The following is a 15519-nucleotide window of genomic DNA, read 5'->3' on the forward strand; positions in this document are numbered from 1 at the left end:
AAAGTTGTGGGCATCAGACAAAAAGTCCTCACAAAGATAGTTCTGTAAGTTTTCTGGACCTTACTCACACACACACACACACACATACACAGAGCTTTGCACAGTCTGGAAACAATGGAGCTGAGTGTGAGGGTCGGCCAAAGTCTGATTAATGCAGTGTAAAGTGCTTGACACATCAGCAGTGCATGAGCCAAAAACTGGGGATATTAATGCAACTTCTAAGCACATTGTTGGATGTGTGTCTGTCCATGCCTCCTTCAGTCAGCTGAGCGACACGCTGGAACAAAGAGAGCAGGAAGGTCTTGGAACGAGTGCTTACCCTCATAAACGGCGGAGAAACCTTTTCCCACCCAGTTGCTGCTGCTGCGGAACTCAATCCACAGGCGGCTGTCGGTGGAGATGATCGGCTCTGGCAGCTTATCGCCGCAGAAACGACCTGGATCACAGGTGAAGACACACATGGAAAAAAAAGAGAACAGGTTGATGATTCTGACTCTGTGGCATAGTCCTGACATTCCTCCACACTGCTCTTTACTTCAAGGGAAACAAAAAACACTGAAAGGATGAGAACAATTTAACAAGGATAAGAACTTCTTTATTTTAGCATTTAATGTTTGGTGAAATCATATACTGTTTGTCACAAGGACTGTAAATTTGCAAGAACCACAATATTTTATATTGTTATATAGTAGGGCACAATAAGCAAGGAGACATATTGTGATTTTTTTCCTCAAAAAAATTTATTTTCTATGAAAAGCCACAAGGGAAAAAACAGTGTTATATGCATAAACAATATACTGTGGTTCTTGTCTCGACAGAGGAGTTGAAATGGCCTAAAGCCTAAAACTAGTGGTTGGAGGCTTAAATTCAACAGAAAAATAACTGAGAAAACCAAGCCTTTTTTTACACCCTATTTCACAATTCTATCTTTCCATCTTTCTTTTTATCCTGAATACTGATGAAACTCCAGATTAGATATAGAGATACTACTTTATTCATTGGGTCATAAAGTAGATCCCCAAAAAACTCCAGCAAAATGTGCCATGTACTGTTTGAATAAAGCTGCTAAAAGCAAGAGCTACAAAAAAACAATAAAAAAAAATCTAATTTTATTACAGCAAAAGGAAGTTATTTAAATTTCAGACTTTGCTGAATAAATCAAAACACTGTGGTTAATCAAAAGGAAATCAATCAATTGGACAGAACTCTCTAGTTCAAGCTGACCTTTGAGCGGTGCCTTCCTCCAGTATCCATCTCGGATCTCCACGTGGTCATACCAGCACAGGTGACTCCTGTACAGATCCATGGAGGTGAAGTTCAGAATGATCTGAAAAAAGGAAGCAGCAGAAACATCAGTATATGCAGCCAGTAGCCAGTAGCAGTACTTGTACTTTTATGTCTCTGAAAGCGTCCCAAAACTGAAGTGGAACTTTCCAGAGGCTCGTACCTTCTCCCCTGGTGTGACTGATATTCTCCAGATGCAGTGCATGTAGGCTGAGTATCCGTTGGGGAAGCCAGGAGAGGAGAAGTTGCCGCTGCTGTCCTGTAGACTGTCCCCACATCCTGTGCACACAAAACAAACACTCATGTAAGATCTCAATTCGTCAATTAGTCCATAACAACTGAGCCAGAGAAAGTGAGTCAAGGATGAGCCGATAGAGTATTCAGTTATTGGTATTGGGCCAATATTGGTCAAAATCAATCCATGTATGGATTGATTTTGCCTGGAATGCCTTTCTTTTGTTCTGCCATCTACATTTTATGGACCTTCCCTTAAGGTTGGACAATCATTATTGTGAATTTTAAATATACTTTTTCAATTATGCTACTCACATGAATGTAAACATATCAATGTTAGTAGATGTTCCAGGCTGATGATATCGCCACTGGGCACAAAACAAGTAGTATAGAGCCTTAAATGCAACAGTGTGAATGCCAACTGCAGTAAAACACCAAAGAACAAGCACTAAATTCAGACTATAGAGACATTAGCTGTGAAGTCAATCCACCGAAAACTCATCGCAGAGGCAGCGGCAGACGCTTCATGATGGAATTGTAAAAGTGCATGTGAAGTAAAGGGCAACTGTTTTGTGTTCAGAGGCACATCTGCTGATAATATTCACCCACAACCCCTGCAGCCCGCCACCCACCCGTCCTCCCTCCTACTCCAGATGATGATCACACAAAAGAAAAAAAGAGAGTGAGAGACACTTTCTCTGAGTATCTTCTGAAAATAAACCTGACCTACTATAAATAAACCAGCTCCTCTGGAGGATGTGATGCATTATGTACGTGATGCCACTAGCAGTGAAAAAAACAAAACAAAAACACCCTGGCAAAACTAAGTGTGCGAAGATTGATTCCAACACAAAACACAGGCTTGTGGAACAACTGCGGGAGTCTGCAGCCAAGTGGGAGAAAGATGTGTTTAATTAAGACTAAGAGGAAATGACAAAGGTCCATCTTGGGAACTGTGTCGGCATTCATTATTACCTCGGTGTTATCTTTACTTTGGGCTGCGTTTTGCAGGAGTAAGGAAAACAACTCCCCCCGACTGTTTGCGTTTATTGCTTCCCTCGGGGTTTGTGTGTAAGCAATAAAATGAGGAGCCCCAAGCTAGGGCTTGTGTGTGTGTGTAATAAGGCCTTTGCAAAGGTCTGCCAATACTAAACCATTAACAAGCATTCAGACACACACTGGGGGTGACAAACACTCCCAGGAATGCTACATAAGTGGGAGAATCGTGGCTCTTTAAGAAACTCTTCTTTTTTCCTCCCAAGAACACGTGGAGAGACTTAATACCTCATCCCCCGCAATGTGTGCGCCACATCATCGAGTCTTCCTTGCGAGATAAAACACTTTAACAGACACGTACACGGTCCATTTAAGTTTAAAATGTCCAGCTCTGCTCTAAAACCACACTGGCCCGTCACTGTGAGCTTTAATGTGAACCTAATGGCTCAACTACTCCGGCCTGACCTACAATTAACTGACGACTGACTATGTCTGGCTTGAGTTAAGTTGAAGATGTTTCACCCATCATCCAACGTGTTTCATTCAGTTCTGACTTACTGGCAAAAATTCAGCCTCTGAAGGTTGGATAGCTGTCTAGAGAGTCATTAAAGCTGAACTAAACCACATTTCAGGTGAAAACCAAGATATATGGGAATCTAGTGATGTTGCTTACTGATCCAGGTCCTTATCTTGGCAATGAAGTGTAAGTGCAAGTATTTGAATTACGCATATTGTGTTAAAAATATGTGTCTCTGGCATTCAAATTTGGCTGGTGTATCCTGCTCTTTAGTCAAGTAGTGTCCTCTTCTGGCCAACCCCCTTTTCATCTGTGATATAAAAACTGGCTACTGCTTATTCAAAGTCGAGGACAGAGAGAGTGAGGGGACTGAATGGACAAAAACAGTCCTCGACATACAACGACCTTTCAGTCATAAAAGTATCAGTGCTGCTGCGACTGAAACAACGCTGTCACACACAAAAAACGGTAGAAGTGACCACAGCCCCTGTGGTTCTCTTTCACCTGTCCTTCCCCACCCCTCAAAATCAGGCATTGGGCAGAGTTAGCCTCAGATCGGGGTATTTAGTTACGCTTTAAGTTTAAATAATGCAGGTTGTTCAGCCCCTGTCCCAGTTTCAGATTGTTAGTTTCACCTGAGTTGAGGTGTGAAAGAAGTTCTTCAGGGTCACCACCACAACTGACAATTGACAACCATTGCAGGAGTCAACTCATCTAGAGTTCATTTATATTACCTCTACTTCTGTTCTACTTCTTCTATATCTGTTTGGATGGATTCCGTAAATAAAGGGGCTATTTGTTAATATTCTGTTACATTAAGTTTTATTAAGTCACTGTTTGTAGTGCATTCTAAAACTTAATACAAAAGGGCAATGTGCAAGTTGCTCCATTTCCTTACAAATTAGAGAACAATAGTGTACTTCCTTCATAAATGAGGTTTTCCTTTTCTCTTGTTTTTAACCCTCTTATGACCATCATGACATTCAGGCCGACTGGATTTATTTCGATTTTAAGGCTGTAGAATTGTCTAAAAAATGTTCAGTGAGTGAGTGCTTCAGCCTCTTTCTGTCCCTTTTCCCAAGATAACCTTTTACTTTCGATATAGGAATTACGGGACTGAGAAGCTGACGTGGTGAATCTTGTCTGTGATTGGACAGTTGTTCCGCAGAAGTCCAGAGGGCGACAAACGGTCTTGAGAGTTACGGTAATGAGAAATATGCATGCCAAAAGGATTTGGCAGGAACTGTAATTTTTTTCTTGCTTGTACTTTAGTTCCATCAACCTGCCTGAGGACCACAGATACAATCTGACATATCAACCTGTTGATGTTCACACACATCAGATCCACTGAGCAGACGGCTGTGCTCAAAGCAAACGTCTGTTAGTGATGTGACTTCTCTTCATTTTGGCAGCATCAAATTCTCTCTGTCTTTTTTTTTCGGAGTTCAGAAAAAGTGCCAGGATTACATAACCCTCCTTCATGCATAGCTGTCCAGTTGTATACTGTATGTGTCGTGTTTTTTCGGACACGAGCGCTGATTTTCCAAAAAAATATCTTTTTAGTCATTCCCAGCTCGAGAACAGCTGTTCTCTGGGGTCTATCTGGGAAAGAGCGATGACACACTTCCTGACCTGGGCCTGTGTTTACACTCCTCTCCAGTTTAGGAGTCTTGGACGCTGTAGCCAAGGAACCAAACCACTTTAACTGTAGATGCTTAGCTATTTCTACACAGAGAGCTGCAGCTGGGAAAAAAGACAGGAGGAGCCACGGACCATTCACTCTCTCTCTGTCTCACTGTCTGTCTGTGTCACTCTTTCTTTGTCTTCCTTTCTTTATCCTCTGATTCTCTTTCTCTCAGTCTGTCTCTTTGTCTCGGTCAAGTTCAAATGTCTCTGTCTCCATCTGTCTCTCGGTGTGTGTACCTGTTGGGGGATCTAAATCTGTTGACACCGTCACATTATGGGGACTTGACTTCTTTATGGGGACAAAAATCAAGTCCCCATAACGTAAATTACAACATTTTAAGGTGAAGACATGTTTTAAAGTTAGGCTGAGGTTAGGGTTAGGCCAGTAGTAATTATGGATAAGGTTGGAGTAAAGCCACATCCATGCGGAACCGGCACGAAACGCAAGCAAACTTTTTCTTTGCTGTTTTTTAAAAAAGGTTCCCCGTAAAGACGGCATGGTTTCAGGAAAAACCATGCCGTCCACACGGAACCCCCAAAAACTGTTGTACATGAGCCAGGCGCTGTAATGTTACACCAAAAACGGAGAAGACAACTTGTACACATTACAGATATAAGAACAGAATCGGAGACGGAATGAACCGAGCCAGGGGAAAGAGAGGGAAATAATGTCTGTTTGTATATGTTTACGTTTCATGCCATTTACGTTACGGGTTCTAGTGATATCTGGCGTCTTTTCAGACTGACTTTAGTTACTTTTCATTGACAGTAGTTGGAAACACTGTCTAATAATCTACAAACACAAGACAATGAATGACAGCGCAAGAGAGAGCTGGGAATATGACGTCATCGTTTTCCTAAAGTAGCGTGTTCTCGGTCTACACGGAAACACAAGGCCAGCGTTTTTTTTAGATTTTTCCACTCTGGGATGCGTTTGTTGTTTTTTTTTTTAAATACAGTTTCAGGTCCCTTAAAACGCAGTTTCTGGGTGGACTCTCCGATAAAAAAAAGTATGTGTATTCACCTAAACCAGTTTGTGTGTGGACGGCCCCGGAAATGAATGTAAGACGATGCAATGTCCCCTGAAGTCATGAAACCAGTGTGTGTGTGTGTGTGTGTATGTGTGCGTGCATGCGTGCGTGCGTGCAACAGAAAGATTGTTGATGGACATGTTTTATTGCGTTGTTTATGATGTTAGTTTTTGTTAATAATATCTATTTATACTTAAAAATGTCTACATATACAAGTCAGTGACAAAACAAATGGATTTATGTATATAAAAGATGTGTTAAAAAGTCAAAATCCTTCCTCTCTCTATCTCTCTCTCTCTCTCTGTCCCTCTGACACTGTCTGTCTCTCCTTCTCTCTCTTGGCTGAGTTGCACACACATGTAGAAAATAGTCGGGAGAAACCAACAGCAGACAGGATCTGTCATTTGGTCTTACTGGAGCATTTGTAGAGTTTGCGTGCCTGTGTGATATCCCCTTTGCTCAGTCTGGTTCTCTGACCGATGGGCGGCCGCACTCCGTTCACATCGTAGCGTGGCAGGATGGTGTCCAGGAAGATGCCTCTGTAAATAAGAAGGAGAGACTGATTTTAATTTAGCATGAAATCCTGCATAAAAAAAAAGACTCAAGGATATACCATGGATCACTGTCAACATTATAATCAACTGTTTCTTAAAGGAGATACAAATACCATGATGTAAATGAGTACTACCAGACTTCTAAACACAATGTAGAAAACACACACATCTGCCAGGGGAGAAGGGACATGGGGAGCTCATATTCTGCTGGGATCAGCATTTTAACAACGTAAACACACAGCTTTGCAGAACTCTGATGTATATACATCCGTGTAGTAAACACACACATACACACACAGGACTTTCTGCTAAATCAACGTCTCATGAATGCTGTCGGTATTTCTTCCAGCTAAATAAGGTAATGAAGACATAAAGAGACCGCTCGTAAAAGTCCTGGCACCGGTTTAACGGGACCATATGAGGCCTTCTACCTGCTGTGGACCTCCACATGAGCTCGCACCTCCATGCAGACGCACGACTACGATCGTTAAAAAAAAAAGATAGAAAAACTTTAACTGCAAGTTCTGTCGTAAAAATGTTTGGTCATTAGACCAAAATCACAAACACCTCGTCTCTGAATAACAGTCTTAATCTTTAACTGATATGGACGTGGTTGACAAAATCAACCCACTCATCAATTTCTAATGTATTTCTTTATTGCACACAATAAAGAAAAGCGAGTATATATGTATAGACTACACTAAAAACTAAACACACAACACACAAAAGTAAAGTAAAACAAAAAATACACAAGAAATCAAGACACAAGAAGTGTCCAAGAAAGTTTTGGTTTCAAATCGATACGGCACGATACCATTCCGATGCCGATATCACAAATTCATTAACATACACTGTTAACAACACATTTGAGCCATGTCAAAGCCATAATTCTCCAACTGTGTTAATATTAATATTCTTCTCCCATAAAGAAGAAATAAACAGCCCAGTCTGTGCATAGTGACGCATGTGATTTAACATTTATATTCAGTCATTTTGACCAGTATTCTACTGATGGTAAGTGAACAGGGTATGATACAGAGCTAAAATAACGAAGAATGAAAAGAGAACTTCTTAAACGACTATGCTCAGGTAAATGGTTCCTAAATTAAAAGTAGATGGACAAATAAAACTGATGTTTAAAAAAAAGAAAAAAAAGAAAAAAAAGTGGGATTTAGTTTTCCTGATAAAAGGGAGTTTCTCCTCTCCCCTGACGCACAATGCCTGCTCACTGTGTGAACTCTTGTGATTTATCTGGAATATTGTGAGGTCTCTGCTTGACTTAATGCTGACCCTTTGACCTCTTTGAGATCCACTTTCCCGTTAAACTGCAACAGATGGACAGTTGCAGTCACTTATTACTCTGTTCCTATGATGTCGGGGGTCAAACGGTCCGTTTCTGAGGTTAACACTGCCGTCATTCTTCCCATAAACACACAGGTCTGCGCAGCTATGCTTCTTAGGACACTGCATTGACTTCCATTCATTTGGACAGACTAAACAAAGCCTAATCTCTAACCTTAACCGCAACCACAATTTAAATCTCCACTAGTTCCTCAGAAAGGAGGTTCTTTCTCATAAGGACCAGGTTTTGGTCTCCATGAAGGCTACCGGTGTTAACAAGATGTTTATGCCAGAAAAGATCCTAAAGGAGGTAAGAAATAAAAGTATACACACACACACACACACGTCTGCCCTATAGATGGGCCTGTAGGGCAGACTCATGTATTTTTGCATTTCAAAGTGAACACTGTAATAACTGATCAGGTAAATCCTCCACAAAGCTTTAAATTAAAAACAAAAGGCACAGAAGAACAGTTCGTCCAGGGAAACTTTTTTTTTTTCCCCTCACACGGCTGCCTCACTTGACACTTCGCTAGTTTATCGTCTCCATTTTTCTCTAAGTGCTGGCGAGCAACGGCCGCCTGGCTGCGCGGTCGTTCCCATGGTGACATGCCCATCAACGGCAGGCATGTGCAAACAGAGCAGCCTGAGCTAACAGTGTAGACTCTGCCGGTCTGTCTGTCTGTCTGTCTGTCCGAGCGTCCCGGAGCCCGTATGCTGGCTGTCCAGTGAAAAACGCCACTCCTCTTGGTGTCACAACAGACAAAGGGCCCACTGGCAGGTCTCTATTTGAGTTGGCACTGCTCCATGCACCCTTCCTGAAAAATATCTCTACAGTGAAGGGGTATTTGTGGTGGGGGGCGCAGGCCGAGAGTGGTGGGACGGATAACACACCCCGGACAAAAAAGCGCAGGGGGATCAGCGCTGCTTTCCCCCCCAGGAGACACAGCAAAACATCAAGACAGGCCATGAAATCTTCTGAACAACACCCGCTCCAAAGGCCGCGGCTTCCCACGGTGATTTACTGTAAAACATCCAGCAAACACACGGGCTCAGAATGGGATAACAAAGACAGACACTGGCACAGGTGAGCCAGCCAATCAGCTCTCAAGAAAGAAAGTGTTTGGGATGACTCGTGAAAGGCTAACAGGAGCCTCTTGTCTGCTCATACAGCTCTGTGAAACATTCCCCAGCACAGGCAGCCATTCCTCCCTCATGTCCAAACAGTCTTATTGATCAACACAGTTCCACGAAGCAGAGTCGGACTTGGAGTGAATAAAACCGACATAAACAAGCTTCAGGGTTGGGCAGCAGCATTGTGCAACACGCTGTAATGAATACGACACATTCAGAAGAACTTCAGCATGAGTTCAAATCACCTCTTGTGTCTTTAAAGGCCCTTAAATGTGTAACATTTAAAGGGTTTATTGACAGAAATTGAACATATTCCCCATTCGTATGTTTATATAAATGACCAGTCACTGAAATACAATGGGATTGGTTTTTATAGCCTTAGAAGACGCATTTTGTAGCGGTAGTATACAAATAGTACCATTATATCACCCAAATCGGTCTCCTCCTAACACAAACACACCTTTATTGAAATCTATTTAATTGCTGAATGTGACCAAATAAAGATCACAAATCGCTAAAACAGATCAAGACTAAAAGGAGAAATAATAAACACAAGTGACAGGCACATAATGGAATTAGTCAGAAGGCGCAAAAGACTAAAATGGGCTATGAAGGGCTGCCAAATTTGGGAAAAGGTCTCCCTTGAGCCTCTAAGTGTATATTTTACTTCCTCAAGCTTAAGAAAAACACGACTTCTTTAAGCCACCGGGATGAAGAGGGAATCCAGTGTAGCAGTAAAGTGTGTCTGGCTATATGAGACTTAAATGCAAGTAGTTGTTTTTGTTTGCCAAAAACTACAATAAGCCTTTAATATGTACCTTGGGCAAGGGCCGTGCTTTACGGAGCCCGTCATCTTGTACCACCATGTTTCTACAGCAGCTTGTCTAGAGAAGCCTACGACACAAATACACAGCTCTGCCCATATGAACATGATGCGTACACCAACTAAGTTACCATTAGATGTCACTTGTTCTTACACACTGGACTTTTAAGGCCCTGTGATGGACTGGCGACCTCTCTGGGGTGAAAGTACTGGGGTGATACAAAATCAATCCTCGAAAACAGTGTTCCCCAAACTTTTTAAATGGGTACCCAATGAATCAAAATACAAATCATTAAAAGAATCATAGAGTTTGATTTTACTGGAATTTCACATCTAGTTTTTTGTTTGTTTGTTTTTTTGCTTTCAGCTTGTCCCTCTTGAGAGGTTGACACACCGGACACCCTTCCTGACACAACCCACCCATTTACCCAGGCTTGGGGTCCGGCACTAGGAGTAGACTGGATGTAGCCCCCGTGGCTGGGGTCAATCTAGAGTGTCCACTTAACAATGAGCAATGAGGATTGCTCAGGGGTACCCCAGTCCTTGAACCGATGGGGACTCGCAGCGGCAAACCCTCCGGCCACAAGCCAAGTCCCCTCTCCACTTGGCCATGGGCTGCTCATCTATAACACCCAGTATTATACTGAATAAGTGGACCAGACATTTGCAAGCGATACACATATAGAGGTATATTTAAAAATGACTCACAACTTCATTTCACAAGATTCTACTCCCTGTGACTCACGACTAAAATATAGGTTAAGTATATAAAATAAACCTTTGGTGAGAGGCTGGAAAACATTCTGCAAATTTGTTTATTTCTCAATCCAAAAAAAAAGTGCCCCACTCGCTTCAATGGGTCCAGACCCGTTCTCGAATTCTACTAATACATGTACACCATTCCTGCTCCAGTACTGTGTGCAGCGTGTTCCTGACCTAAAGTTTGGATGCAGTCAGAGAGGCATTTCTGAGCGCTGGCCTACACCCAGCCACAGCCTCCTTTCAGACAAAGATTCCCTCTCTGCTTCCCAGAATCTGTTTGCTGCATGGAAGAGGCCCATACACCAAGAGAGAGAGACACAGAGCACACAGAAGAGCTGGTGCTCTGGATTAAAGAAAGAAATCTATATACAGCTGGCATAGATGGCTAAGAACAAAAGAACATGGAGCAGCTGGTTCTCATATCAGACTGAGGCTGTAATGATGAGAGTCTGGGCTCACTTGTTTTATTTTGCTCTTACTTGCGTGTGCCTAGAGATCACATTACACCCACTCTGACTTGCTGTATGGGTACAACTCCCAGCAACGCATAGCTGGGAATGACTGTTCCCGCAGCTGTCCGAGTGATTACAACCCCTGTTGTTTATCTATGAAGCAGACGCAAGAACAAAATGTAGTGTTATAACTTATACTTATTATAATTTATTATTGTAACTTATGGAGAGGTTGTCAAGAAGCCACTTTGCATCGAGGGATGCAGTGACGCTGAATCTGTATCCATTTCCCCCAAGAGATCTATTCTGGTTCTGCAGTTCCCCAGCTGCTAAATAACTCTCTAATTAACAACTTCCTAAGATGTCTGGAGTATGAGCCCAGACAGATTGGTATCTAATTGTCCGTGGTCTTTTTCTAGTACGTTTTTTCTTCTTCTTCTTCTTCTTCTCTGGTGCCACAAAACTCCCGTGCGCTGCTGAATGACAGCAAAACATCTGGCAGAGCTTCCTGTAGCGTCCAATGGCGAGGAAAGAATGAGGTCAGCTGGTGACAAACGCAAGAGTCATTTTCAGCGTGACACATCTGCACTTCTACAAACAGGTGTCCATCTATGGGACGCACATATTCCCAGCATTAAACACGCTCAATTACACACTACATTTGTTTTCCAAAGGGCCTCCAGAGAGTTGAGACATTTTACACGATTGTGCAAAAGATGTAGTACTGAGTCAAACGCTGTGTTTCCATCATCGTGCAGTTTGGTCCAGGGTTGAAATGGTAAAGCCCTGAGTCAGGCTTGCATTCTGACCAAAAACAGTATCTTTACTTGGTGGGCGGAGTGTGGGCTGTGCCTGATCTGACCAAACTGTACCATTTTACTTAGTACTCTCAGGGAAGGGAATGGAACAGTTGGGGCTGGTACTAGTATTTTGGTACTATTCGTAATGGAAACGTTGGTTTCAATGAAAAGGTTTGGATACGAGAAGAGCTCCGCGCATTATCTCGAACAAACATCTACGATTACCGTCTTCTTCTTCGCTGTCCCTTTTAACCAAAACAAGAGTGCGCCACCAACTGGACTGGAAAGTGTTGTACTGCATTCCCAAGTTAGTTACCATGTTCCTACCATCCACTAACAAAAATATCCAATTCCTTAAGCTAACAGAGCTTAAGTTCCGTCTCCTGGTCAGTACAAAACTTGTCTTATTCTTCTATGTATGGGATTCTTCTACTGTTTCCTGGTATTTGCCAGGGGTGGAAATTGGTGCATGCACAGCTTGAGTCAATTGGCAAATATGGTCCGCAGAGTTCTGCTACGTAATCCACCCATTTCCGCAGTGGTCTGTGCGGACCCTACCCATTTTTGATGCGCTAACCAAGAGACCATTCTGGGGTTTGTCAACTTGTGCCCTGTGTTCATACATGACGATGTGATAAGAATCGTAGTTACAAAAACCTTTAGATATGGCCATGTGGATCCAGGCTGTCTGTCAAATTAGAGTGACGTTTTCGCACTTACATTAACAATTCAAGCCATTTATTGCCAAAGTCAAGTCGTTTTTGTGGATATACAGTAATATAACATATTGCTCCCTCCATTGGATTACATTTTAGCCATTGCAGCCATGTTGTGGCTGTTGGAAACACTGATTTTCCAAGAATTTGTTGTGTTAGAGTAGAAGCTTTTTTGTCTTTTTCAATACTGGATTACTTGTGTCCTGTATTTTCTAGTTGTGTTCTAATAAAGAAATTGAGAAATAAGTATATGGCCATTATAGTGTTGCTAAAACAGCAAATCTAACGGTGGACAAAGACTTTTGCATTTTTGTCTATTTATTTTATTGAATATTGTTCGTACACGTTTATATTATATAGATATATATACCTGTAGATATATGGGGTGCTCAATTTCTGACCATATGCAGGTGATTAGTAAGGGCTGACCTGAATTGTGCCTGAAGTAGAGAAGACATTTTGTTAAAACACCTGGATGCTGTGAAGGTGATAAAAAGCTTTGGAGCGCACACAACTCAGGAATTAATCAACCGAGTCCCTGCAGTAATCAAAGCCTCTTCAAAGAACCTTTAGCAGCATAATGAGGTGGTTCATGGTCTGAAAGTACAACTTTTACAAGAAGCTTTTCACACAGCCTTGAAAGTAGTGCACAGAAATGTTGTTGTGAGGAAGCGCGGCTGCTGTTGCTGGTCTTGCTCAGCTCCAGGACCGATGCTGATTTACTGGGACTGCTGCTGCTGCAAAAAAAAAAAAAAAAAAAAAAAGCCCAGCAGGACTCGAGGAGAGGAGCCTTAATTTGAACAGGCTGTGGGAAGGAGCTGGCATTCTCCAGACAAACACTTTCACTATGGCTACAAAGGCTTGGCATTCATTTGAAAGAAAGAAAAAAATAAATATCAAATAATCAAATTTTTTAAAGCACAGCTAAGAGCAAAACCACAACAAGATTAAAAAATGTAAATTCTTAAAGAATACTGTTTTACATGCCAGAGCAGATAAAAGCTACAGTATGAAGCAATAACTTTCAGCTCGTCATGAAGAAGAAGACAGATTTACACTGATACACTCCAGATCCTTTACTCCTCCAGAGTTAAATGGAACGAAACATGTAAGACTTTAGTTGCCACATGCACTAAATGAATTATTATTGACCCCCTGATTGTTCTGATCAGGTTCCAATTAATCGTTGAAACAGTGGATATGTGGAAATAGCAAAGTCTGCAGTTCATTTCTTTAATTTTTTGTTTGCTTTATCTTCTACAAATAAAAAAAAAACAAAACAAAAAAACAGCTCATTTCAGTTTAGAATCCTTGCAGTAGCATAGAGAGTGGTCAATGTTTCGACATTGGCGTGTGTTGAAGCTTCATTACATTTTATATCCAGTTAATATTGAACTGAAATTGGATTGTAAATCAAATCACAATTGCAAAAACCAGTCACAAAGACCATAAACATCTATTGTCCCTGATTGGTTCAGCCCTTGTTATCATCCAATAACTGTATAAGCAATTTAATCTTACAATTAACGCCCTACATACCATACGTTATTGCTCGTTCCAGCTCCCTGAAGCCTCAGGCCCCTCTGACGGTTAGATAAATGAGCTTTTGTGGGAGCTAATAAACACCCACTTCATCCCAAGACACCAGTTTTCTTTCTTTAAATCTCAACTATAAAGAAAACCCTTCTGAGCCAAGACAGACATTGCAGTAACACTGAGGTCTTGTCCTCGGGCTACATGTTTATTTCCAAGTGATTTATTATTCAGGAGAATTAACTTTTCATTCTTTCCCCCTCCTTAAAGGTCTGGCAAACACACCAGCTTATCATGGACACCTGGTACGCTGCAGGATCTATACAGTCGTAAAACACTATCAACTGCAAAGATGGAAAACAAGAGGATGGGTGAAAAGGTTACAACAGAGTGAGAGAGAGCAGCTCGGCCGACCTTGATCTAAGGCCAGTTTTCGGGTCTGGGGTGGAACGTGGTTTGGCTCCTACCTGGAGAATGTATTCCTGGCATAGTGCATGATACTGTCAAAGTCATAGACCTCTCCCAAAGAGTCCACCTCCCCTGGTTCCATCTTCAAGAAGTTATACTCCTGTCCTGTGAAAGGGGAAAAGGGGAAAAAGCTGAGATATGAAGCTGAGTCACACTGTGAACCATTATGTGTGTACGTCAGAACCTAAAAACATGACCAAAAACTCCAAATCTCCATCATTGCACTCGCATATCTCACAAGGTTAAAACGAGTTGTTGCTTTTAATCCTGAATTTCTATCTAATTTGGGTCCAAATCACCAACAATCGTCTAATCATTTCTTCATTGGGCCATTAGCCATTCCAATAAGAATTGAAATACATTGTTTACCTTTTCACTGTTGCTAACAGACAGCAGCAAAAATCACACAATTAAGTAGAGCTGAACAATTAATAGAAATGGTCAAAATCGCAATACGGCCTCCTGCGATTTTCAATATTAATTGAAGCCAAAATATGTGTCAGAACACCATTTTACATTAAATATCATCCTGGCCGAGCAACATTTATCCAAAAAGATAAAGAAACCATTCATCATTGTATTTTTTAAACTTCTTTATGAAAAGAAATATAGTGAACCTTTGTTATATCAATACTGAAGAAAATTGTATCTCAATATATACAGCATTTATATTGTGGCCCCTTTCTATATTGATATAGTGTTCATTGGCCTTTGACGCAATATAAGTCATTTTTGTTTCTATTTATTTATGTTTAATTGTTACTTTTACCCATGTTTTATGTCTTTCAAGTTATTTTAGATGTATTTTATTGCCTCGTGTGAGCTTTTATGTCTCATATGTATTATTCTGTACAGCATTTTGGTCCACTGTGGTTGTTTTAAAGTGCTTTACAAATAAAGTTCGACTGGATTGGATAGTTTTCAAAGAGTCGGGTGTGGAATTACAAGCATCTGTGTTTTGGTAATGGGACGACTTACATTCAGTGATCTAACATTTTACCAACACTGAATCTGCTGCTTTCGTTTCGGTCTGTTTTAGATCAAGCACAATAAAATAACCTCTTGTTTTTGTGTTTGTCGATGTCTGCACTCAGCACTGCCCTCTAGAGGAAGTGGTGTGAAATGTCCATACCAATGCAAAAGACGTATGGAGGTATGTAGGGTTGTGATGGAGAATGTTTAGGACAG

At 41.4% G+C, this 15519-nt stretch overlaps 1 protein-coding gene across 2 annotated transcripts in view; it reads right to left on the bottom strand.

The window, feature by feature from the left end:
• The window catches only part of bmp1a (bone morphogenetic protein 1a), a 51315-nt gene that overhangs the window by 11552 nt on the left and 24244 nt on the right, over nt 1-15519 (bottom strand). For both annotated transcript variants that reach the window (XM_058636428.1, XM_058636429.1), the window contains exons 6-10: nt 14331-14436; nt 6163-6287; nt 1448-1563; nt 1225-1327; nt 320-436 (exon numbers count right to left, since the gene is read on the bottom strand). In XM_058636428.1, the coding sequence (XP_058492411.1) occupies nt 320-436; nt 1225-1327; nt 1448-1563; nt 6163-6287; nt 14331-14436 (567 nt within the window). The remainder of the gene's footprint in view (nt 1-319; nt 437-1224; nt 1328-1447; nt 1564-6162; nt 6288-14330; nt 14437-15519) is intronic.

Source organism: Solea solea, chromosome 8, assembly GCF_958295425.1.
Source record: "Solea solea chromosome 8, fSolSol10.1, whole genome shotgun sequence".
NCBI lineage: Eukaryota > Metazoa > Chordata > Actinopteri > Pleuronectiformes > Soleidae > Solea > Solea solea.